The sequence below is a fragment of the Callorhinus ursinus genome, unplaced genomic scaffold, assembly GCF_003265705.2.
Source record: "Callorhinus ursinus isolate GAN/ISIS: 27379988/994484 unplaced genomic scaffold, GSC_fseal_2.0 scaffold112, whole genome shotgun sequence".
NCBI classification, from domain to species: Eukaryota; Metazoa; Chordata; class Mammalia; order Carnivora; family Otariidae; genus Callorhinus; species Callorhinus ursinus.
In genome coordinates this window covers 340,863-362,886 of record NW_027397174.1, presented here as the reverse complement: position 1 = coordinate 362,886, position 22,024 = coordinate 340,863, and the positions used below count along the sequence as shown (strand labels likewise).

General features: G+C 43.0%; 1 protein-coding gene across 7 annotated transcripts in view; it reads left to right on the top strand.

The window, feature by feature from the left end:
• The first annotated feature begins 8 nt into the window (after positions 1 to 8).
• GAB3 (GRB2 associated binding protein 3) overlaps positions 9 to 22,024 on the top strand; it is a 100,160-nt gene continuing 78,144 nt past the window's right edge. For 2 of the 7 annotated variants that reach the window (XM_025862826.2, XM_025862825.2), the window contains exon 1: positions 12,827 to 12,921. In XM_025862826.2, coding sequence (XP_025718611.1) covers positions 12,850 to 12,921 — 72 coding nt within the window. In that variant the 5' untranslated portion in view covers positions 12,827 to 12,849. Of the gene's footprint in view, positions 274 to 8,983; positions 9,188 to 12,826; positions 12,922 to 22,024 lie in introns of those variants that run through there. The other 5 variants (XM_025862829.2, XM_025862827.1, XM_025862828.1 and 2 more) reach the window with 5 other exon arrangements.

Below are 22,024 nucleotides of genomic sequence, written 5' to 3'. Positions count from 1 at the left end.
ACCTTTGCTGTGTTTGACGCGGGCTTGGGCAGTCGGGTATCCCGTGAGCACTGTTAACAGCAGCTATCTGCTTCCTCTCGCCGACCCTTTAAGGTTGGTATCGGATCAGTCCTGATTGAAAAATGAAGACGTTGAGGCACAGAGGGGTTGAAAGTCCTTCGCTGCTTGCAATTCCCATCTATAGCTAGAGCGGTGCTGACCAATAGGAATACAGTGCGAGCCAGTTGTGGACTTCTAAATTTTCCAGCAGCCACATGGCAAAAAAACAAAAAGGTAAAAAGAAAAAGGTGAAGTTGATTTTATTTTTTTTAAAGATTTTATTTATTTATTTGACAGAGAGACAGTGAGAGAGGAAACACGAGCAGGGGAAGTGGGAGAGGGAAGAGCTTCCCGCGGAGCGGGGAGCCCGATGCGGGGCTCTATCCCAGGACCCTGGGATCATGACCTGAGCCGAAGGGAGACGCTTAATGACTGAGCCACCCAGGCGCCCCGTGAAATCGATTTTAATAACGACCTTTGTTTAACCCAGTGATCCCACATATTAGCATTTCAACACATAAGCGATAGGCTTCATGAATGGAATATTTTACATTTGTGTTTGTGTGTGGGGGTGAGATAAAAAAGAATTTCAGGGAGAATTTCCAGTGTGTGTTGTACACTGGACCTGCGCACCTGCATTTGAACTCCAGGACGGGGCTCCCTGTCAAGTGCTCTATAGTCACAAGTCGCTTAATGGCTGCAATATCTGACAGCAGGAAGTAGCGAATGGTGGTTGAAGCTGTCTTCCCTTCCTTCTTTGGTGTTCTCTCACTCTTCTATCTCTCAAGCGGGGATTCTTAATCTAACCTCTGTGGATTTGACTAAGCTCTATTTATTTAATTCCTTATTGCAATGGTAAATGGAATCTTTTGCCATTATATTTTCTAATGAGTTGCTGCTTTTCTTTGATTTCTTCTCTGCCATACAAAGATTTTATTTTGCTGTGGCTTAAAAAACAGCTGATGGTTGGCTTTTCCTCACTTTTAATTCTATCTACAATTTATTTAGGTGTAAGCCAAGGTAATAATAATAATGATGTAAATTCCCTTTTTATAGATAACCAAAGTCCCCAGAATCAGCCAATCCATGAGTAGTTCACTACTTACCCCCTTATTTTATAATGCTTCATTGGTAAATATTTCACTGAATAACTTTGAGGTGTTCATTGATAGTTCTCCTATGGGCTTCATCTTTCCCCAAAACTCTTCATCCAATCTGGTAGCAAAACCTCTCAGCTTTGCTTTCAAAAGAGGTCCAGAATCTGATGGTTTTTATCACCCTCACTGGTGTCACTGTAGTCCATGCCATCATTATAGCTCTCCTCTATTTTTCCAATGGGCTCCTACAGATCCCCCTGCTTCTACTTTGTCCAATTATACTGTCTTAACATAGAAACTGGCAAGTGCTTTTAAACTGTAAATCAGGCCTTGTCCCTCCTCTGCTCAAAGCCCAATGACTTCCCATCTGTAGTGGGATGAAGTGGCCCCCCCAAAAGGTATGTTCTCACCCCTAGACCCTGTGAATGTGACCTTATTTGGAAAAAGGGTCTTTGTAGATATAATTAAGTTAAGGATCTCAAGATGAGATCATCCTGCCTTACTCAGGTGGACCCCAAATCCAATGACAGGTGTCCTTAGAAGAGAAGGGAGGGCGCTTGGGTGACTCAGTGGGTGAAGCATCTGCCTTCAGCTCAGGTCATGATCCCAGGGTCCTGGGATCGAGCCCCGCATCGGGCTCCCTGCTTAGCAAGGGGCCTGTTTCTCCCTCTCCCTTTGCCCTTCCCCCCACTCATGTTCTCACTCACTCTCCTCTCTCTCTCTCAAATAAATAAATAAATATTTTTAAAAAAGAGAACGGGAAGAGAAGGGAAAAGACACACAAGCAAAAGAAATGAAGATGTAGGCAGAGACTAAAATGACTTCAGACTTCAAGCCTCCAGAACTGTAAGAGAATAAGTTTCTGTTGTTTAAAGCTATCCAGTTTGGGTAATTTGTTATGGCAGCCCTAGGAAACCAAAACACCATCTCACTAAGAGTAAAAGCCAAAGTGTCTGGGGCGCCTGGGTGGCTCAGTGGGTTAAGCGTCTGCCTTCGGCTCAGGTCATGATCCCAGGGACCTGGGATCAAGTCCCGCATTGGGCTCCCTGCTCAGCAGGGAGTCGGCTTCTCCCTCTCCCTCTGCCACTCCCCCTGCTTGTGCTGTTTCTCGCATTCTCTCTCTCTCTCTCTCTCTCTCTCTCTCTCTCTCTCTGTCAAATAAATAACTAAATAAATAAAATCTTTTAAAAGAAGCCAAAGTGTCCATGATGGCTGCTCCCCGTTCTCTTTCTGAGTCCACTCCTTCCACCGTTACCCCACTCCAGGCACACTCTCCCTTCTCGGGTCTTTTGCACCCGCTCTTCCCTCTGCCTTAAATGAATCTTGTTTATTGTCTCTCTTCACTAGAATGTTAGCCTTACGGAGCCAGGAAATGTTTTTCTGTTTTGTTCACTGCTATATATCCAGCTCCTAGAAGATGTTCAGTAAGTATTTTTGTTTAATGGATCTGTGTCTTGAACCCAGAAACCCCCTGGACCTTCCCTTACCAGCAGAAGCAGGGGTTTCCCCCCCATCCCCCTCTGGGGAGGCTGATCCTGTCTTTCTTGGAGATCTTGTGATAAAACCACCTGGTCAGTTAACTGAGCAAGAGAATGCCCATTGTCCTTGTGTCCTAACTCCTCACATCCCTCATTGTCTCCAATCCTAAGACTTGGGTAGGCAGAAATGTTGGAATGAACTTGTCATGTGCAACCTACTGGCTCAACCCTTAACTACATCCCCAGACAGAGTTCAAAGGACATTCCTTTCATCAAAACATTGAGAAGTACTTTGGTGAAGGTTCTGGAAAACTAATCTAGGAAAGGAGGTGAGAGGTATTGCCATAGAAACAGGGAGCCTGGAGCAGCAGAGGCCAAGTGGGGGCATCATGATTGGCAGCTGGAACCAGAATGGTTTATCCCCAAGGATCTTTGGTGGTGGCTAATTGGTCATGATGTCCTATTAATAATAAGCCACCTGGGGCGCCTGGGTGGCTCAGTCGGTTGAGCGTCTGCCTTCGGCTCAGGTCATGATCCCAGGGTCCTGGGATCGAGCCCCCCATCGGGCTCCCTTTGCCATTCCCCCTGCTTGTGCGCACTCTCTCTCCCTTCCTCTGTCAAATAAATAAACAAAGTCTTTAAAAAAAAAATAAGCCACCTATAATAGACAATGATCTATATAACCTCAACAACAAAAACTCTAGGTCTGGTGAATGGCAGTCTGCCTTGAATTGCCACAATGAAAAACATGGCCCCTCATCTAATCCCCAGACCCAGTTGCCCACAGGCTCAGAGCCCTCAAGTGAAGACAAGGCCAGGTACATACAACACTAGTGTATACTTCAAACCTTCATCCTTCTTTCCTGGGGGACATAGATTGCCACTGTGGTCCACTGGTCAGAAATGAAGACTTAGTCTGTGTCCCTCTCACTGTGGGTCCTCCTGTGGCTTTTTCCCCAGTTCCTAACTGTATAATTGGAAAAATCCGCAGCTGGAAAAATGCCCACAGGGGAATTTTGACTCAAGGACTGAGGACAATTATGGAAAGAAAACTCAAAAGGAAGCCCCTGGAACTGTCCCTTCAATTCTCTGGCATATTATTGTAATTAAGTCCCCAAGGACTGACTTGATCATCTCGCTGTCCCCCAAGACATCATGCTGGTGCATTACATTAATGGTATCCTGCCAACTGAACCTGAACAAATATTTCATCTCAGGGTGAGAGATAAGCCCCATGAAAATTTAGGGGCCCACCACCTCCATGAGGTTTCTGGGCATCCAGTGGGCTGAAGCATATTGAGATGGTTCCCCAAAGTGAAAACCAAGTTGCCATACCTCAAGTCCACTGCCACTAAGAAGCACAGTGCTTGGTGGGCCTCTTTTTGGAGGTGGCATCTCCCATTAGGATGCTACACAGAGCCTTTTCCAAACCTTGATAAGAGAATCACAGTTCAGGCCTCTGGAATTTGGGATAAAAATAAAGCTAGGACTGGCCAGGTGGCTGGTTAGCTCAGTTGAGTAGAATGTGACCTAACAACACCAACGTTGTGGGTTTGATCCCCAGACAGGCCAAGAAAGGCATTAGTTCTCATGTTTAATAAAGATTAATTGAAAAAAAAAAATGAAGCTAGGACCTACACATGCACCAATTTACTGGGAGGCAAAGCCCCTGACTTTCTTTCATCCTAGGTTGAAACTGAATAACTGTGTGATCTTAAGACCTGAGCTGCACGTCATGAACTGAGCATTGTTTGGCCAAGCAAGCCACAAAGTCAGGCGTGAGAGGCAGCGCTCTGCTGTCAAGTATAATGGTGTGGCTGCTGGGGAAAACAGTCTGGCAGTTCCTCAAAAGGTTAAACACGGAGTGGCCATATGATTCAGCAACTCCATTCCTATGTGTATATACCCAAGAGACTTGAAAACAGCTGTTTAAACAGTGGTCATAGCAGCATTATTCACAATAGCCTAAAGGTTGAAACAACCCAAATGTCCATCTACAGATGACTGGATAGACAAAATGTGGTCTATCCATACAATGGAGTATTACTCAGTCATAAAAAGAGTGAAGTGCTAATATGTACTACAACATGGATGAACCTTGAAAACATCATGCTAGGGGTGCTTGGCTGGCTCAGCCAATAGAGCATATGACTCTTGATCTCAGGGTTGTGAGTTTGAGCTCTACATTGGGGGTGAAAATTACTTAAAATCTTTTTTAAAAAAAGAAAGAAAACATCATGCTAAAGGAAGTAAGCATAGAGGGACAAATATTATATGACCCCACTCAGGTGAAATAGCCAGAATAGGCATCCTCACACAGGTAACAGGCATGTGAGGGAGGAGACTTCCAGAAGATTATAGCCTCCAGCCATCTGGTCACCCCCAGCCACTGAGTCATCTCAGCTGCGGCCCCAGACATTATGGAGCAGAGAGAAGACATTCTACTTTGTCCTGTCTGACTTCCTCAGCATAATGTGTCAGCTGAATAACAAGCCATCCCAAAACTCCGTGTCCTTAAACATGTTGTAATGCCGACAGATTACAAATATGGTGAGAATTCAGCTGGAAGGCCTGGTGCAACTGGAACTGGAACAGGATCTGCCCATGTGGCTTGGACTTCCTTATAGCATGGCAGCCTCAGAGTAGTCAGACTCTGGACTTAGTGGCTTAGGTCTCCAAAAGCAGGTGTTGGAGTAGATAAGGCATAAAACTGTCAGAATAACCTTTTGTAACTTGGCCCTGGAAGTCCCATAAATCAGTTCTGCTGTGTTGTATGATACAAGCAGTCACAAGATTATCCAGGTTCAAGGGGAGAAGGCATCAACCCCACCTCTCAATGAGAGGAGTGTCAAAGAATTTTGGAGCCCTGGCTTAAAACTGTCACATTCATGAAGACTTAACTAACTGCTGTGCAAAGCCAAACAGTGAATTAAATGGAGATAAAATAGGAATTTCCTTCCCTGCATCTCTCAAGTCTTTGAACTAATTTCTGACATTGTCCCCTAAGTATATGTTATTTCTTTTGACTTAACACTTTGGTAGAAAGGCAAAGCCCGGGAGATTTCTACTTGGGCCTTTCTGCCATGATTGCCTCATTCCATGGATCAGGAATCAGTGTGAGGATTCTGCTGATTTTTAACAATTTTAGCCATTCTGATAGGTATGTGGTGGAATCTCATCGTGGTTTTGATATGCATTGCCCTAATGACTAATGATATTGAATATCTTTCCAAGTGCTCGTTTGCCACCCTCTGTATATCCTCCCCAATGAATTGTTTCTTCATATCTTTTATCTATTTTCTGATTGGATTATTAGTGATTTGGGGTTTTTTAATTATTGAGTTTTGAAAGTTCTTTATATATTCTTGATATGAGTCCTTTAGCACATACGTGCTTTGCAAACATTTTCTCCCAGTCTGCTGCTTGTCTTTTTTTTTTTTTTTCTAAAGATTTTATTTACTTGTGGGGGGAGCATGAGCAGGGGAGAGGGGCAGAGGAAGAGGGAGAAGCAGACTCCTTGCTGAGCAGGTAACCCAACACGACCCTGGGATCATGACCTGAGCCAAAGGCAGACACTTAACCGACTGAGCCACCCAGGTGCCCCTTTAGCTTGTCTTTTTATACTCTTAACAAAATTGTTAATTTTGATGAAGTCCCATTTATCATTTTTTTTCTTTTATGCATTGTATCTAAGAATATCTTCTATGTTGTCTTCTAAAAGTTTTATAGTTGTACATTTTACATATAAATATATGATTCATTTTGAGTTAATTTTTGTATAAGGTGTGAGGTTTTGGTTAAAGTTCTTTTTTTTGCCTATGGATGTCCAATTTCTCCAGCACTGTTTGTTGAAAAGACTATCCTTCCTCCATTGAATTGCTTTTGTGCCTTTGTCAAAAACCAGTTGGGCAGATTTATGTGGGTCTGTTTCTGGGCTCACTATTTCATTCCCTATGTGTCTATGTGTCTATTCCCCTACCAATAGCACACAGTCTTGATTACTGGAGCTACTATATAATAAGCCTCAGAGTCATGTAAAGAGATTTGTGTGTTGATCTTATATACTGCAACCTTGTAAAACTCACTTATTAATTATGGGAGTTTTTTCTGTGGATATCTTGGGATTTCCTATGAAGACAATTATATCATCTGCAAATTGAGACAGTTTTATTCCTTCCTTCTCAATCTGTGTGCCTTTTTTTCCTAGAAGTTTCAACGCTATGTTGAATAAGAACAGTGAGAGCAGATATTCTTGCCTTATTCCCAATCTTAAGGGAACATCTGTGCACGTTCTTCAACAAGTTGCAGAAGCTCCCCTGCCATTCCCAGTTTTATGAGAGTGTTTGTCACAGATTGGTGTTGGGTTTTGTCAAATGCTTGTTCTGCATCAGTCAATATAAGCATGTGACTTTTCTTCTTTTGCTTGTTAACATGGTGGATTGCATTGATTTCTTTTCTGTTTTTGTAAGTAACCACTACCTCCAATGTGGAGCTCAAACTCACAACCCTGAGATCAAGAGTCACACGCTCCACCGATGGAGCCAGCCAGGGGCCCTTGATTGACTTTCATATATTGAATGAGCCTTGCATCTCTGGAATAAACCCCACCTAGTCATGGTGTATTAATCCTTTTAATGTAGTTGTGAATTCTACTTGCTAGTATTTTGCTGAGAATTTGTACGTCTAGATTCACGAGGCGTATTGGTCAGTAGTTTTCTTTTCTTTTTTTGTCTTACTGTCTTTTTCCGGTTTCGGTATCAGAGTAACATTGTCCTCATAGAATGAGTTCAGAAGTGTTTGATTTGGACTTGTGACGATAATTTCATACTATTTTAAATATAACAATAATGGATATGATGTCAGGATTTTTTCATAAGACATGAAAAAGACTATCATTGGTAATATTAAAGTCAAATTTCAAATTTAGGTGGAAATTGGGTTGCTCTCACTTTCAGAGAAGCACTTTACAGAGGTCCATAGAGGAAAAAAGAGAGTTTCTGTATCTGAAATTGTACCATGGCACTCCAGGCCTTTAGTTCACGTGCTTCATAGATGATTTGAACATGCATGTGCAGTCATCCCCCCTCGTGGCTGTCCCTGATCCAGAAATCAGAGAGGCATTTTCTTTTCAAATTTTCTTCTTCTTTTCTTTTAAGATTTTGTTTATTTATTTGTCAGAGAGAGCGCACACAAGCAGGGGGAGTGGCAGGCAGAGGGAGAAACAGACTCCCTGCTGAGCAGGGAGCCCAATGTGGGACTCAATCCCCGGACCCTGGAATCATGACCTGAGCAGAAGGCAGACACCCAACCGACTGTGCCACGCAGGCGTCCCTCAAATTTTCTCTCTTTTCACAAGAGAATAAGATTCACAGTCATTTTGCCGATCATAACATAATTAAAATAGAAACTCTTTTTTAAAATTTTTATTTATTTATTTAAATTTTTTTATTTGTCAGAGAGAGAGAGCAAGCAGTAGGCAGAGGGAGAAGCAGGCTCCCCCCTGAGCAGGGAGCCGGACAATGTGCGTGGGGCTGGATCCCAGGACCCTGGGATCATGACCTGAGCCAAAGGCAGATGCTTCACCCACTGAGCCACCCAGGCGCCCCTAAAATAGAAACTCTTCTTTTTTAAGATTTTATTTATTTATTTAACAGAGAGAGAGACAGCAAGAGAGGGAACACAAGAAGGGGGAGTGGGGGAGGGAGAAGCAGACTCCCTCTGCTGAGCAGGGAGCCCGGTGTGATGCGGGGCTCCATCCCAGGACCCTGGGATCATGACCTGAGCCTAAGGCAGACGCTTAACGACTGAGCCACCCAGGCGCCCCTAAAGTAGAAACTCTTAATAGTAGATATTTATGTTTGCAAATCCTTCTAGTTCTAAGATTTATAGTACTTAATGAAAGGCTAAGCCAAACCTATTTTAAAATAATAATAAATGGGGAAGCCGCGCTACGGAATCCAGGTGCTGAAAACCACTTGTTATTCAAATGGATCTCCTCTCCCCAGCCTGGAGTGCAAAGAAGCTAGGAAGGGGCTTGATGAAACGAAAATAAAAGTTGCAATACAAACAGGTCATCTCTCCCTAGAAATTTAGGGGGAATAACCTTGTAGAAGCAATTTTGATTCGTCTGGAAGAGAGAACAGTGCTCCCTGAAAGATGCAAGAATGATTGTCCATATCACACCCTTATTTAATCGACATGGTTAGCCTGGAGATGAGTAGTGGGTAATTGTAAAATTAATCAGGTTGTGACTTGAATTGAAGCTGCTATTCCAGATGATGTTGCTTTTCTAGAGCAAATCAACACAGCCCCTGGTACCTGGTAAGTGGCTATTTGCCTGACAAATGCTCTTTTCTCGGTTGCAATCAGCAGAGACTGTCGGAAGCAGCTTGCCTTCATCTGGCGGGAACAGAAGTACGGCTTTAGTGCCTTGCCTCAGGGCTATGTCTCTCCTCTGGCTCCCTGCCGTAATCCAGGGTGAATGGAACTCGATTGTTGCAACGATCATGGTGAACATCGGGCTGGTCCATTATATTGAAGACATTATGCTTACTGGACCTGGTGGATCAAGAGGTACTTTATTAATAAACATGTATGCCAGAGGATGGGAAATAAAGCTCATGAAAACTCAAAAGCCTGGCCCTCAGTAACACTTTGAGATGCGCTGGACCGTGTTGGGTATTCAACAGGTTGCTGCACTTCATGCTACCTACCACTCAAAAAGAGACACAGCATTTGGTGCGGTTCTTTGGATTCTGTAGGCAACATATACTACATTTCATTGTTCCACACCTGGGGTGCCTGGCCAGCTCATTCGGTAGAGCCTGACTCTTGATCTCAGGGTCGTGAATGCGAGTCCCATGTTGGGGGTAGCATTTACTTAAGAAAACAAAAGTTGCAGGCGCCTGGGTGGCTCAGATGGTTAAGCGTCTGCCTTCGGCTCAGGTCGTGATCCCAGGGTCCTGGGATCGAGTCCCACATCGGGCTCCCTGCTCCTTAGGAGCCTGCTTCTCCCTCTGCCTCTCTCTCTCTCTCTCTCTCTCTCTCTCTCTCTCTCTCTTTGTCTTTCATGAATAAATAAGTAAAATCTTTAAAAAAAAAAAAAGAAAACAAAAGTTGCAAAACTGTTCTACACCAATGCATTGAACAAGTAATCTGTGAGGCTGCATGTGTTTAGCAGCACGGAGGGCAAGGAAAGACTCTGTAGCAGGTCCAGGCCACTTGACCCTTATGATGACGTAGATCCAATATAACTAGAGCCTTTGACACGCTGGCAGGCTACATGGAGCCTCTGGCCAGTCCTAACAGGAGAAACATTCAGTGGACCACTGGTGTTTTGAAGCAAACAATACATTCTACCACAAAAGAAGTATTTTCCTTTGGATCAACAGCTGCAGTAAAGTCTGAATGCCTCGCCATGGAGCATCAAGGAACCATGTAACCTTAGCTGTCCCTGATAAAGTGGGTGCTAACTGATCATCCAGGGCAAGTGGAGTATTTGAGACCAGACTCAAGCAGGTCTGGAAGGTACAAGAAAGTTGCTCGAGCAAGTGGCTCCCATCTCTGGGGGCCCTATTACTACTGTATGGCAACCTTTTTCTTGACTCACGCATGTAACCTCATAGCGAGTTGTCCATGACTAGGTATATTGGTCAGAGTCTCAGAGGGAAGCGAATGGTAGACTCAATGGGTTGAACTGAGGAGAGCATGAGGGTTTGTTTTTTGTACAGAGGTGGGAGCAAGGTTAAGGGAATCCGCAACTAAGTGGTGAGGCTCCCAGGGCCTGGCATCAGTTGGTATGGTCACGGCCACGGCCACTGCTATGTACTCCACCTGCCCACAGGAGTGCCAGCCTCCAGTAAGGTAGCATTCCCTGGGGTGACCAGCCGGCTACCTGGTAGCAGAATGAGACTGCGGTTGGGGGAAAATATGCTGAAAGGTGGGGGTTCTGTCTTAGAGGATGAGGGAAGTAACTTTGAACTGGTGCTCTATGGTGTAGTTTCTCCATAGCCAGAATCCCTTGTTTCAGGAATCAGGAGGTGAAAGTGGGAGCAACTTCTCTACTATCACACCTGATTTACTGCCTAGGTGTTTCTTCCCATCCCCACAGCTTTGAGCTCTGCTGGTTCCCAAGGAAAGAGTGCTTCTACCAAGGCCACGACATTGGTACTATTGAATTGCAAGTTGAGATTGCCATCTGGCCATTTAGGGTTGTTTATGCCACTGAATCAACAGACAAACCATGGGTCTACTGAACTGGCTTGATGGTTGACACTGTTGGTTATCAAGTGGAAAACTGTTGCTGTTAAACAATGGGATTGGGAAGGACTCTATCTGCAATGCAAGGGATCCTCTGGACACCTCCGACTATAGCCACGCTAGGCAGGACCACTGAGGATTAAGACTCGGGGGGGGGGGGGGGGGGGGGGGTGGGGGAGAATAAAGGTTTGGGTCACTCACAAGATAAAGAATTCTGACCACCTGAGTTCTTGGCTGGAGAACAAAGGGAGGACAGAGAGGGTAGTAGAAGAAAGAAGATTATAAACACCAATTATGGTCTGAAGACCAGTTACAGAAATAAGGATTGTAGTAACTGTGTGTGTGTGTGTGTGTACATACAAAGTTTTTCAATCTTCTTTCTATATTTTATACATATCAAATAAAGGCTGATAGAGGTTAGCTTTATAGTGTTTTTCTTTAGGTTGTAGGATATTGAGGTGGGGTGATGTCGGAACTAGAAGAGCAATGACTGTCCCCTAGAGATGGCTACAATGACCAACGAAACTTTTGGTCTCCTGTTTTAAGGAGTGCTTTTCAGGTTGCAGGAGGGATAGCAGCATTGTTTGAGCGGGAGCAAGCTGTTGTGGCTTTAGTGAGTTTATTTTGTGCACAGGGTGTCTATAATATTGACTAGCTAGGGGGTGGACTGTGGTGGATATGTGGTTTTCCTCCTCTTTGGAAAGGTGGGAGAGCTAAAAACATAAAAAGATATTTACCATTCTCCCTTGAACCTGGACTTCTAGATGCGAATTAGGTTCGGCTAATCCGATACACTAGTGCGAGATTTGGAAAGTGGGAGAGAAGTCGGGGATTGTGGTGGTGGTGAAGGTCAAGTGGGCTCTGAGAGGTGGGAGTGCCGCAGTAGCTGGAGTCCAGCTTTGTGAGAGTAATAGTGTCTGAGTGATGTGACCTTGGAGTCGAGAAGTCTCTTTGTAAGTCCTAGAAATGATGTGGCATTTATTTCTTCCAAGTGTCACTTTCAAGTGAGAGGCATCACACCACGGGAAAAGAGCACTATGGGTCAGGGTGGTGGCCAGGTGGTAGGAAACCTCAGGTAGATGAGCATCGTGGGTGCTGATCCTCACTGTGATTATCAGTGCTTTTCTGTTTACAAAGTATGTTGGCCCTGGCCCCTGGCCCGTGATCCCTATTTGTGTGGGTTTGGACAGGTGATGTTATTGTCCTGTTTCTCATTTTACTCAGAAGCAAAAATGAGGCAATGAGAAGGCCCATGGATTCGGGGGTTTGTGCATATCCCGTAAGATCATGCCCGCCAAGTGCTTAGCATAGTAACTGGCACTGCAGAAAGTCTCAATCAATGTTAGCTCATTATTGGGAGCTCAATCATCAATGTTAGCTCATTGTTGTTATCGGTATTATTTAAAGTGCTCGGCGCACCCTGTGGCACGACCTTTCTTAGACCCAGCGTTGAAAACCCTAGAGGCCTGGAGACTGCAAACAGCACCTCCAAGTTGTAACCTTTTGAATTGGGATGCTGCTCGGGTTCCGGAGGACATTTGAATAGCTCTGCAGCCGAGCTTCTCGCTGAAATACAATGATCTTCGGGGGAGGGGCGCACGCGAGCCATTCCTCGGCAAACAATCGAGGGCAGCGGGGAAGTCGGAGGGGAGTCCTGCTTCCCTTCCTCCCTCACCGGGTCCCTCGCAGGTGCGGGTCCTAGGCTTCGGCTCCCGTAACCCTGGGGCCCGGAGCCGCGGCGCGCTCGCTCGAAGGGGCTTCCCCGGCCCGGCCGCCCGCTCCCCGCGCCGTCTGGGCCGCGGGCGGTGGCGCCGTCCCCCCGCCCCAGGGGGCCGCGGCGGGCCGGGGGCGGGGGTCGCGGCGGGGGCTTGGGGCGGTGCTGGGCGGGCGGCGTTGGGCCCGCCCCGCCGGCATCCCCGGCCCGACTTCCTCCTGCCGCGGCGACCCAGCTGGAGGAAGCGGCGGCGGCGGCCACGATGAGTGCGGGCGACGCCGTGTGCACGGGCTGGCTCGTCAAGTCGCCCCCCGAGAGGAAGCTGCAGCGCTACGTGAGTAGGGGCGTCCTCGGGCCGGGCCGACGGACGCACAGCGAAGTTGCACGTCGAGCCGGTGTGGCCGCTGCGCCCCGCGGCCGGCCGGGCCGGGTGGCTCCGGAGCGCCGCGAGGCGAGAGGAGGGAGGCGGCCGGGGCGACCTCCCGGTCTGTGGCGGGGAGGCCGGCGCGGGGGGGAGGGGGGGGAGCCGGGAGAGGGGCCGCGGGACCGGGCCTGCCGGGCCGGGCGGGCGGCGAGGCTCCGGACTCCCCTTGCACCGTCTGGGGCGCTCTCTCGTGTGGCTGTCAGCGGATACTCCTCTTCTGGAGCCTTCCACAGTGGCTCATGGTTTCTTATGGTGTCGCTTCTCTGGTCTTTATGCTGACACCGCACTTTTCGAGTACCAGCAGGAACCAAGGACTTTTGCTAGTACGAAATACGGGACGCTCGGAAGAGCGCATCTTCCTACACTTTCCATTTCCATTTTAAATGTACTACCGACCGCTCAAGAGTTCATTATCTCCATCGGCACGCTCAGGACAAGGTCTTAAAAACATTCCGCCGCAAGACCTGATTGTTACTGAGTGCTCTCCAGCCATTAGGAAGAACCGCTTCGGCCCTCAGGGAATTGCATATAAATAGATATTAGGGCTTCTTGCTGTTTTTAGGCCGGGAGTAGTTGGATGGATCCATCTTGTTCATAATTCCTAACTTCTCTGCAACTCCAGAACACGGTGGTAGGAACGAACGCACCCGTGTTGGCTTTGCTCCAAAGCAACCCGCCCCAAATAAGGTGTTCTTGTGTGTACCGTGCTCCCAAACCGGTGTCCCCGTTTCCACCAAATTGCACCTTTGTTTTTCTTCCCACGTTTACGAGGCACATACTGTGTCAAACTGCAGGAGGTGGAATTATAAAGACTTTAATCATGACAGGACCCGTTAATGATAATAAATTTCCTCGGCCACTTTCCCCATTGACCCTGAACCAGACAGTGTCCCTCTCTTAGGAGTTTTTGAGAAGTTTTTGTTGTTTGTTCTGTGGAGCAACATTTTAAAAATCTTTGTAAAGATTTACTTATTTTATTTATTTTTAATTTTTAAAAGATTTTTTAAAGTGATCTCTCTACACCCAGCGTGGGGCTGGAACTCCCAACCCCAAGATCAAGAGTTGCATGCTGTACCAACTGAGCCAGCCGGGCGTTCATCTATCTGCTGAGCAACATTTTAGAAGAATGTTGTTCAACTTAGCAGGGACACTTTTCAGGTTAACTACCAGTGTGTCCTTTCGTTATTCCTTTTGAGTCCCCTACTGCATAAACACAAGCTCTAGTATTTCTCAGAATGTTATCACTCAGCTGCTTCCCTATCAATGAAGTACTTGGAAGACTCATTGGTACTCAAAGGAGGCAAGAGAAGAAAACCTGCTCCCTGAGATCTGCAGGGGCAGGTGAGGTTTTGTCACAAAAAGGTACTTACAAAGCCACCTCACGGTGGGTTTCCTTGTGGCCCTTTGGCATGTGAGACATTTTAAAGGCTCACTAGATATTTTCAGAGTGGCACTCACTCTCATGATGATTTCTGATGATTCAGAAAGATGGTGCACCTGGAGGGCAAAGTTTATGGAAGATGTATTTTTCTGGTCTTGTTTTGTATCTTGTCCCGACCAGACTGGCTTAGGAAAGGTTATTAGTATTTCATCAGTTTTGGGAACGCATGGATGTACATACCTGATACCATATGTGGTTCATTGTTTTTGTTTGGAATGGAGATGTAGCAATGTGGACTTTGCGCAGCTTATAGGTGTGGGGGGCATCTGATGATGGGATGGTGATGGAGGAGACTTAAAACACAGGAGTACCTAGATGTCATCTTACCAACACTCCAAGACATAAACCATGAACTTTTAGCTGGTGGTTGTCAACTTTTTCTGAGGGTCATGCTCTTTTAGATAGGCAATGGTGTGTTGTTAAAAGGCATATCCCAGAACACACCTAGTCCGTTTCTGCCGATCTCCGGCTTCCGCAGGAATCCCTGCTGCCACTAGATGGCGATCATGTGTCAATTCAACGGGGCATGTACAGCGCTGTTCTACCCAGCCACCTTTAATTCCGATATTGCCGTGAGGAGTTATTCTTTATTTCAGTTGAGCGCCAACTCTGAATCAAGCCCTGTGTCACGGGGCTAGAGAGACAGAGAAAAGAGATTGATCCCTGTTTCTAAGAAGTCCACAGTCTAACGTTTGTAACACCATAACATAACAAAGCTAGTTAGTGGCACAACCGGGGCAATGACTCAGTTCTTTGCTCTGCTAGGCCAACAAGCAGCACTCGGTTCATGTTTGTTAAATTACAAATGGAAGCTGAGTCTATTTTTAGGTAAATATTTCAGTCCAAGGTAAGCTCGTGCTTCATCCTCTTGAATCCATGAGCCAAGGCAATCAGAAAGTTATTTTTATCACTGCTCTTTTAAAAGATAGTTGACTCTTTTCTTTTGTGTTTTTTGTTTCAAAAATATAGGAATATATTCTGGTAAAAATTCAAACAATCTGGGAATAAGTAGAATAAAAAGTGAAAGACCCCCTTTCTCTGAACCCCCTCCTCATTATACTCTCCCTCCCTAGGGATAACAACTGTTAGCAGTTTGGTGAGTATCATTCTACAAAAATTTCTTCAAAACATATCATTTTATTTTTACACAAATGAGATCATACTATACAAATTGTCCTGCAGTTGGCTTTTTTCACAATAATTGTGGACATCTTTTCAGATTAGTACATATAAATTTACTTCATTCTTTTAAACCATTGCCTAATATTTCTTGTAATAGATGTAACATAATTTAACAATTTTTCTATTGATGAACATTTGTCTTTTATCTTCTCAATTTTAAAGAATGCTGTAATGATAATGATAATAAATTATAATAATTCACATTTATTTATTTTTTTTACATTTGTTTATTTGAGAGAGAGGCAGAGAGAGAGCAAAAGTGGGGGTGGGGGAGGGGCTGAGGGAGAAGGAGAAGCAGACTCCCCCTGAGCAGGGAGCCCACACAGGGCTCCATCCCAGGACCCTGAGATCATGACCTGAGCTGAAAGCAGACAGTTAACCCACTGTTAACAGAGCCACCCAGGTGCCCCAGTAATTCACATTTATTGAATGGTTTGTATGTGTCATGCATTACACTAAGGACCTGACTTCTATTATCGCATTTAGGTTTTTTTTAAAGATTTTATTTATTTATTTATTTGAAAGAGAGGGAGAGAGCATGGGGGGGAGGGAGGGAGGAGCAGAGGGAGAGGGACAAGCAGACTCCCCACTGAGCGCGAAGCCCCCAAGGCCGGGCTCGATCTCACAACCCTGAGATAATGAATGACCTGATCCAAAATCAAGAGTTGGACGCTTAACTTGACTGAGCCACCCAGATGCCCCTTCACTCTCTCTCTTTTTTTTCCCCTTCATTCTCTTTATAGTATCTTTGTAGAACAAGGATTTTAAAGTTTTGAGGATTTTAAAATTTATCAACTTTTCCTTTATGGATTGTGCTTTTAGTGTCAAATCTAAGAACTTGTTGCCTAGCCCTAGGTCCTAAAGATTTTCTTTTTTTTTTCCTAAAAGTTATATACTTTTATATTTTATATTTAGATCAATGATCCATTCGAGTTAAATTTTGTCAAAGGAATGATATTTACGTTGTGGTTTATTTTCTATCTTATTCATTTTGCTGCAGTACCATTTATGGAATAGACTGTCTTTACTCCATTGAATTACTTTTGTTAACTTTGTTAAAAATGAATTGGTTGTGATTTTGTAGGTCTATTTCTGTGTTCTGTAGTCCGTTGCATTGATTTCTTTGTTCATCTTTATGCTCATACCATGCTGTTTTGATGACAGTGGTTTTATAGTAATTCTTGAAATCAGGCAGCTTTAGCTCTCCAACTTTGTTTTTCTTTTCAGAGTTGTTTTGGCTATTCTAGGTCCTTTGCCTTTCCATATCAATTTCAGAATCAGGTTGTCAGTTGATTTCTGTATATTAACCTTGTATTCTGCGACCTTGCTAAACTTACATACTTAGTTCTAGGAGCCTTGTTTATAGTTAGAACCTGTGGTACTATCAGTGTTGCATAGAAGTGTTGAGAGCAGATATCCTTGACTTTTTTTTTTCCTGATCCTAGGGGAAAAGCATTTAGTCTTTTACCTCTTAAGTATGGTAGCTGTAGGCTTTTTGTAGTTGCCTTTTATCAAATCAGGGAAGTTCCCTTGAATTGCTAGTTTGCTGAGACTTTTTTTATGAATTGGATTTTGTTAAATGCCTTTCCTGCATCTACAAAAATAATAGTATACTTTTTCCTTTTTTGTCTGTTACTATGGTGAATTATTCTGATGATTGATTTTTGCATGTTGAGCCAGCCTTGAACTTCTGGGATAAGCTTCACTTGGTTGTAATATGTTGTTTTTTTCGTATATTGCTGGATTTAATTTGCTTTTATTTTGCTGAGGATATTTGTCTTTGTCTGTGAGGGATATTGGTCTGTAGTTTTCCTTTTTCGTACTGTCTTTGGCTTTGATATTAGCATAATGCTGGCCTCATAAAATGATTTGGGAAGTGTTCCCCCCCTTTCTAATTTTCTGAAAAATATTGTATAGTATTGCTCTTCCTTTTTCCTTAAGTGGTAAAATTCACTGGTGAAACCATCTGGGCCTAGACTTTTCTTTGTGGGATGGTTATTAACTACAAATATAATTTCTTTTTAACAGGTAATAGGACTGGGCGCCTGGGTGGCTCAGATAGTTAAGCATCTGCCTTCGGCTTGGGTTGTGATCTCGGGGTCCTGGGATTGAGTCCCACATTGGGCTCCGTGCTCTGTGGGGAGCCAGCTTCTCCCTCTTCCTCTGCCCCCCCCCCATCTCCCATGAATAAATAAATAAAATCTTTAAAAAAAACAGGTAATAGAACTATTCAGATTACTTATATCTTCTTGAATGAGCTTTGGTAGTTAATGTTTTTCAAGGGTTTTCTCTAGTTCATCTAAGTACTTGAATTAATTGTCATAAAGTTGTTTGTTATATTCCCTTATCCTTTTAATGTCTATAGAATCTGTAATGATGCTTCCTCTTTCATTTATGATATTGTAGTTTCTTGTCTATCTTTTTCCTGATCAGTCTAGGTAAGTTTTATCAATTTTACTGGTATTTTCTAAGAACCAGCCTATAGTTTCATTGATCTGTATTTTTCTGCTTTCCATTTCATGGATTTATCCTCTTATCTTTATTATATACTTTCTTCTGATTGCTTTGGATTTAAATTTATCTTTACTTTCTTAAGATGGAAGCTTAAATTACTAATTACTCATATTTCCTAATACAAGAATTTAATAAACTTACCTGTAAGCACTGCTTTAGGTGCATTCCACAAAATTTGATATGTTGTATTTTCTTTTTTTTAAGATTTATTTATTTATTTGAGAGAGAGAGAGAGAGAGAGAGAGAGAGAATGTGGGGGGAGGGGCAGAGGAAGAGGAAGAGATAGTCTCAAGCAGACTCCATGCTGAGTGGGGAGCCTGATGTGGGGCTTGATCCCATGACCCTGAGATCAGGACCTGAGCCGAAACTAAGAGTCAGACACTTAACCAGCTGTGCCACCCAGGCACCCCTGATATGTTATATTTTCATTTTCATTTATTTCAAAATATTACTTAATATTCTTCTGAGACTTCCTCTTTTTTTAAGATTTTGTTTATTCATTTGAGACAGAAAGAGCAAAAGCAGGGGAAGAAGCAGAGGGAGAGGGAGAAGCAGACTCCCCGCTGAGCAGGGAGCCCCATGTGGGACTCCATCCCAGGACCCTGGGATCATGACCTGAGCTGAAGGCAGATGCTTAACCATCTGAGCCACCCAGGCGCCCCTGAGATTTCCTCTTTGACCCAAGGGTTGCTTAGAAGTCTTTGTTTAATTTCCACATATTGGGGGATTTTCTAGATATCTTTCTGTTCTTAATTTCTAGTAAATTCCATTATGATCTAAGAGCAAACTGTATGAGTTTTATTCTTTCAAATTTGTTGTTTATATTATGGCTCACAGTAAAGTTTTATTTGTTGAATATTACATGTGCACTTGAAAAAAGCATGCATTCTTCTCTTGTGCAGAGTGTTCTATAAATGCTAATTAGGTCAGGTTGGTTGATACTGTTGTTTGGTTCTTCTGTATCCTTACTGTTTTTTTGCTTACTTTTACAAACAAGTACTGAGAAAGGAGTGTGAAAGTTTCCATCTGTTTACTATGGATTTGTACATTTCTCCTTCTAGTTCTGTTTGCTTTGGCTTCATGTATTTTGATGCTCTGTTGTTATTTGATCACATTTAGAATTATTATGTTTTCTTGGAGAATTTTTGTCATTATTAAATGTTTCTCTTTATCCATGATGCCATTTCTTGTTCTGAAGTCTATTTTTTTCTTATATAAATATAAGTACCCATCTTTCTTTTGATATGTACTTGCATGTTACATCTTTTTACATTCTTTTACTTTTAACTTATCTCTTTTTAAATTATTTGTTTATTTATTTATAATCTCTGTGCGCAATGTGGGCCTCAAACTCACAACCCCAAGGGGCGCCTGGGTGACTCAGTCATTAAGTGTCTGCCTTCGGCTCAGGTGATGATCCCAGGGTCTTGGAATCGAGCCCCACCTCAGGCTCCCTGCTCGGCGGGAAGCCTGTTTCTCCCTCTCCCACTCCCCCTGCTTGTGTTCCTGCTCTCACTCTCACTCTCTCTCTCTGTCTGTCAAATAAATAAATAAAATCTTAAAAAAAAAAAAAACTCACAACCCCAAGATCAAGAGTTGCATGCTGTACAGGCTGAGCCAGCCAGGTTCCCCAAGTGTCTTTATATTTAACGTGAGTTTCTTATACACAGCATATAGCCTGGATTTTGCCTTTTTTATGCAGTCCTACCCTCTTTGTTTTAATTGGTGTATTTAGTTTATTCACATAAAATGTGATTATTGAAATGCTTCAAATAAAATCTGCCATCTTGCTAGTTGTTTTCCATTTGTTCTATCTGTTCTTTGTTTCCTTTGTCTTCTGTTTCTGCCTTCTCTTGGGTTAATCAAGCCTTCTTATTATTCAATTTTATCTTCACTATTAACTTGACATCATAACTTTTTAATTTTTACTAGTTACTCTAGGGTCTAAAATATACATCTTTAATTAATTGGAGTCTTCCTTTAAATAATAATATACCACTTCATGAATGACCTTATAACAGTATATTTCCAATTCTGACTTTGCATTTTGCTTTTGTTTATTTATTTATTTATTTATTTTTAAAGATTTTATTTATTTACTTGAGAGAGAGAGAACATGAGCTGGCCAGGAGGGGCAGAGGGACAAGCTGACTCCCCACTGAGCAGGGAGCCCAATGTGGGCTTGGTCCCAGGACCCTGAGATCATGACCTGAGCCGAAGTCAGATGCTTAACCAACGGAGCCACCCAGGCACCCTGAGGATGTCTACTTTCCCTCATTTTTGGAAAAATATTTTCACTGGGCATGGAATTCTGGGTTGACAAGTTTTTTGGCTTTCAGCACCTTACGATCTCACTCTTTTGTCTTCTGCCTTCAGATTCTTCTAGTGATATCTTCTATTTAGGATAGGGGCTGCTTGCCAAGGCTTCTTTCTCAATGTCTACATGACCTTCAACTTTAGATCTTTTTGTATTTTCAATATACCATTTTGCTAATTGTCTCATTTATTCTTTCTTTCAGTTTTCCTCTTTTCTGCCATGTTTTGGGGCTGAATTTTAAATGCAGTTTTTATGATTGCATTTAATTTTCTTTGTTAGCTATACCTCTTTGTGTTTTTTATAGTGGTTGCCTTAGGGGATTGGGGATTAGTGTATATCTTTAACTGATCATAGTCTACCCTAAAGTAATACTATATCATTTGACATACAGTATAAAAAAACTTACAAGTGTATGTTCCCATTTACCCCCTCTCAGGCTTTGTGCTAATGTTGTCATACATTTTACTTCTACATGTTATAAAAGCCACACTGCAGTGTTATTTTTTGCCTTAAACAGTTGTCTTTTAAAGAAATTTAAAAAATAGGAAAAATGTATTTATATTTACCATATCCAGTACTCTTCATTTCTTTCTGTATATCCATACTTCCATCTGGAACCATTTTCCTGTTCTGCAACTCTGCTGGTGATGAATTCTTTCAGCTTTTTTTATGTCTGAAAAAAGCTTTATTTTGCCTCAATTTTTTAAATAAAAAAATAGAAGTTTTTATTGAGTTCTTTAAATTACGACTCCACATTTTCCTTCTTATTGGAAAAGCTTTTAATCAACCATTCATAATTTGACCAAATTTTTTTAAAAAGCTATTTTGTAAATGGGTCACAGACATAGGTGACAGAGCCCTACTTTTTTGTAGAGGACCTTACTCTGAATAAAGTCACGAGTTTTTCAGTAAATCTGAGCTGTTTTCTGGTAATTTTATATACACAAAACCACCCCACTACTGTCCATGGGAAATGGGTCAGACAGAAAGATGTTCTTTGAGTTTATCCATGATTTCGTTCATCCTGTCACCTGGAATCAACATCATGGTTAGAAAGGGCTTCATCGGGACGTCATCAAAGGACCACCTGCCTCCCAGACGAGTGTCACTCTCTTCCTGCACCGAGTAGTTGAACTTCAGGATTGCCTTCTCATAGAAAAATTCTTCCTCTGCATTTGCAAACATAAATTCCTCCTCCTTTTGGTTGTTCCCTTTCTTTTTGGAATTGTTTTTTCCAGCTTCCACAAATGTCTTGCTTGATATTTTTGGTAAAGAAGTTTTGCTTAATTTTTTCCCTTTGAGTATTTTAAAGATGTTGCTTTACCGTTTTCTCACGTGCATTTTTACTCTGTTCCTTTATATGTGTTTTTTTTTTCCTAGCTGCTGTTATTACTGGTTTTAAGTAATTTGATTATGATGTGCCTTGGTGTTATTTTCTTCATGTTTCTTGTACTTGGGCTTCATGGATCTGTGGGTCTATACTTATTTCTTCTCTTCTTTTTTAAAGATTTTATTTATTTATTTGAGAGAGAGAGCACAAAGGGAGAGGGAGAGAAGCA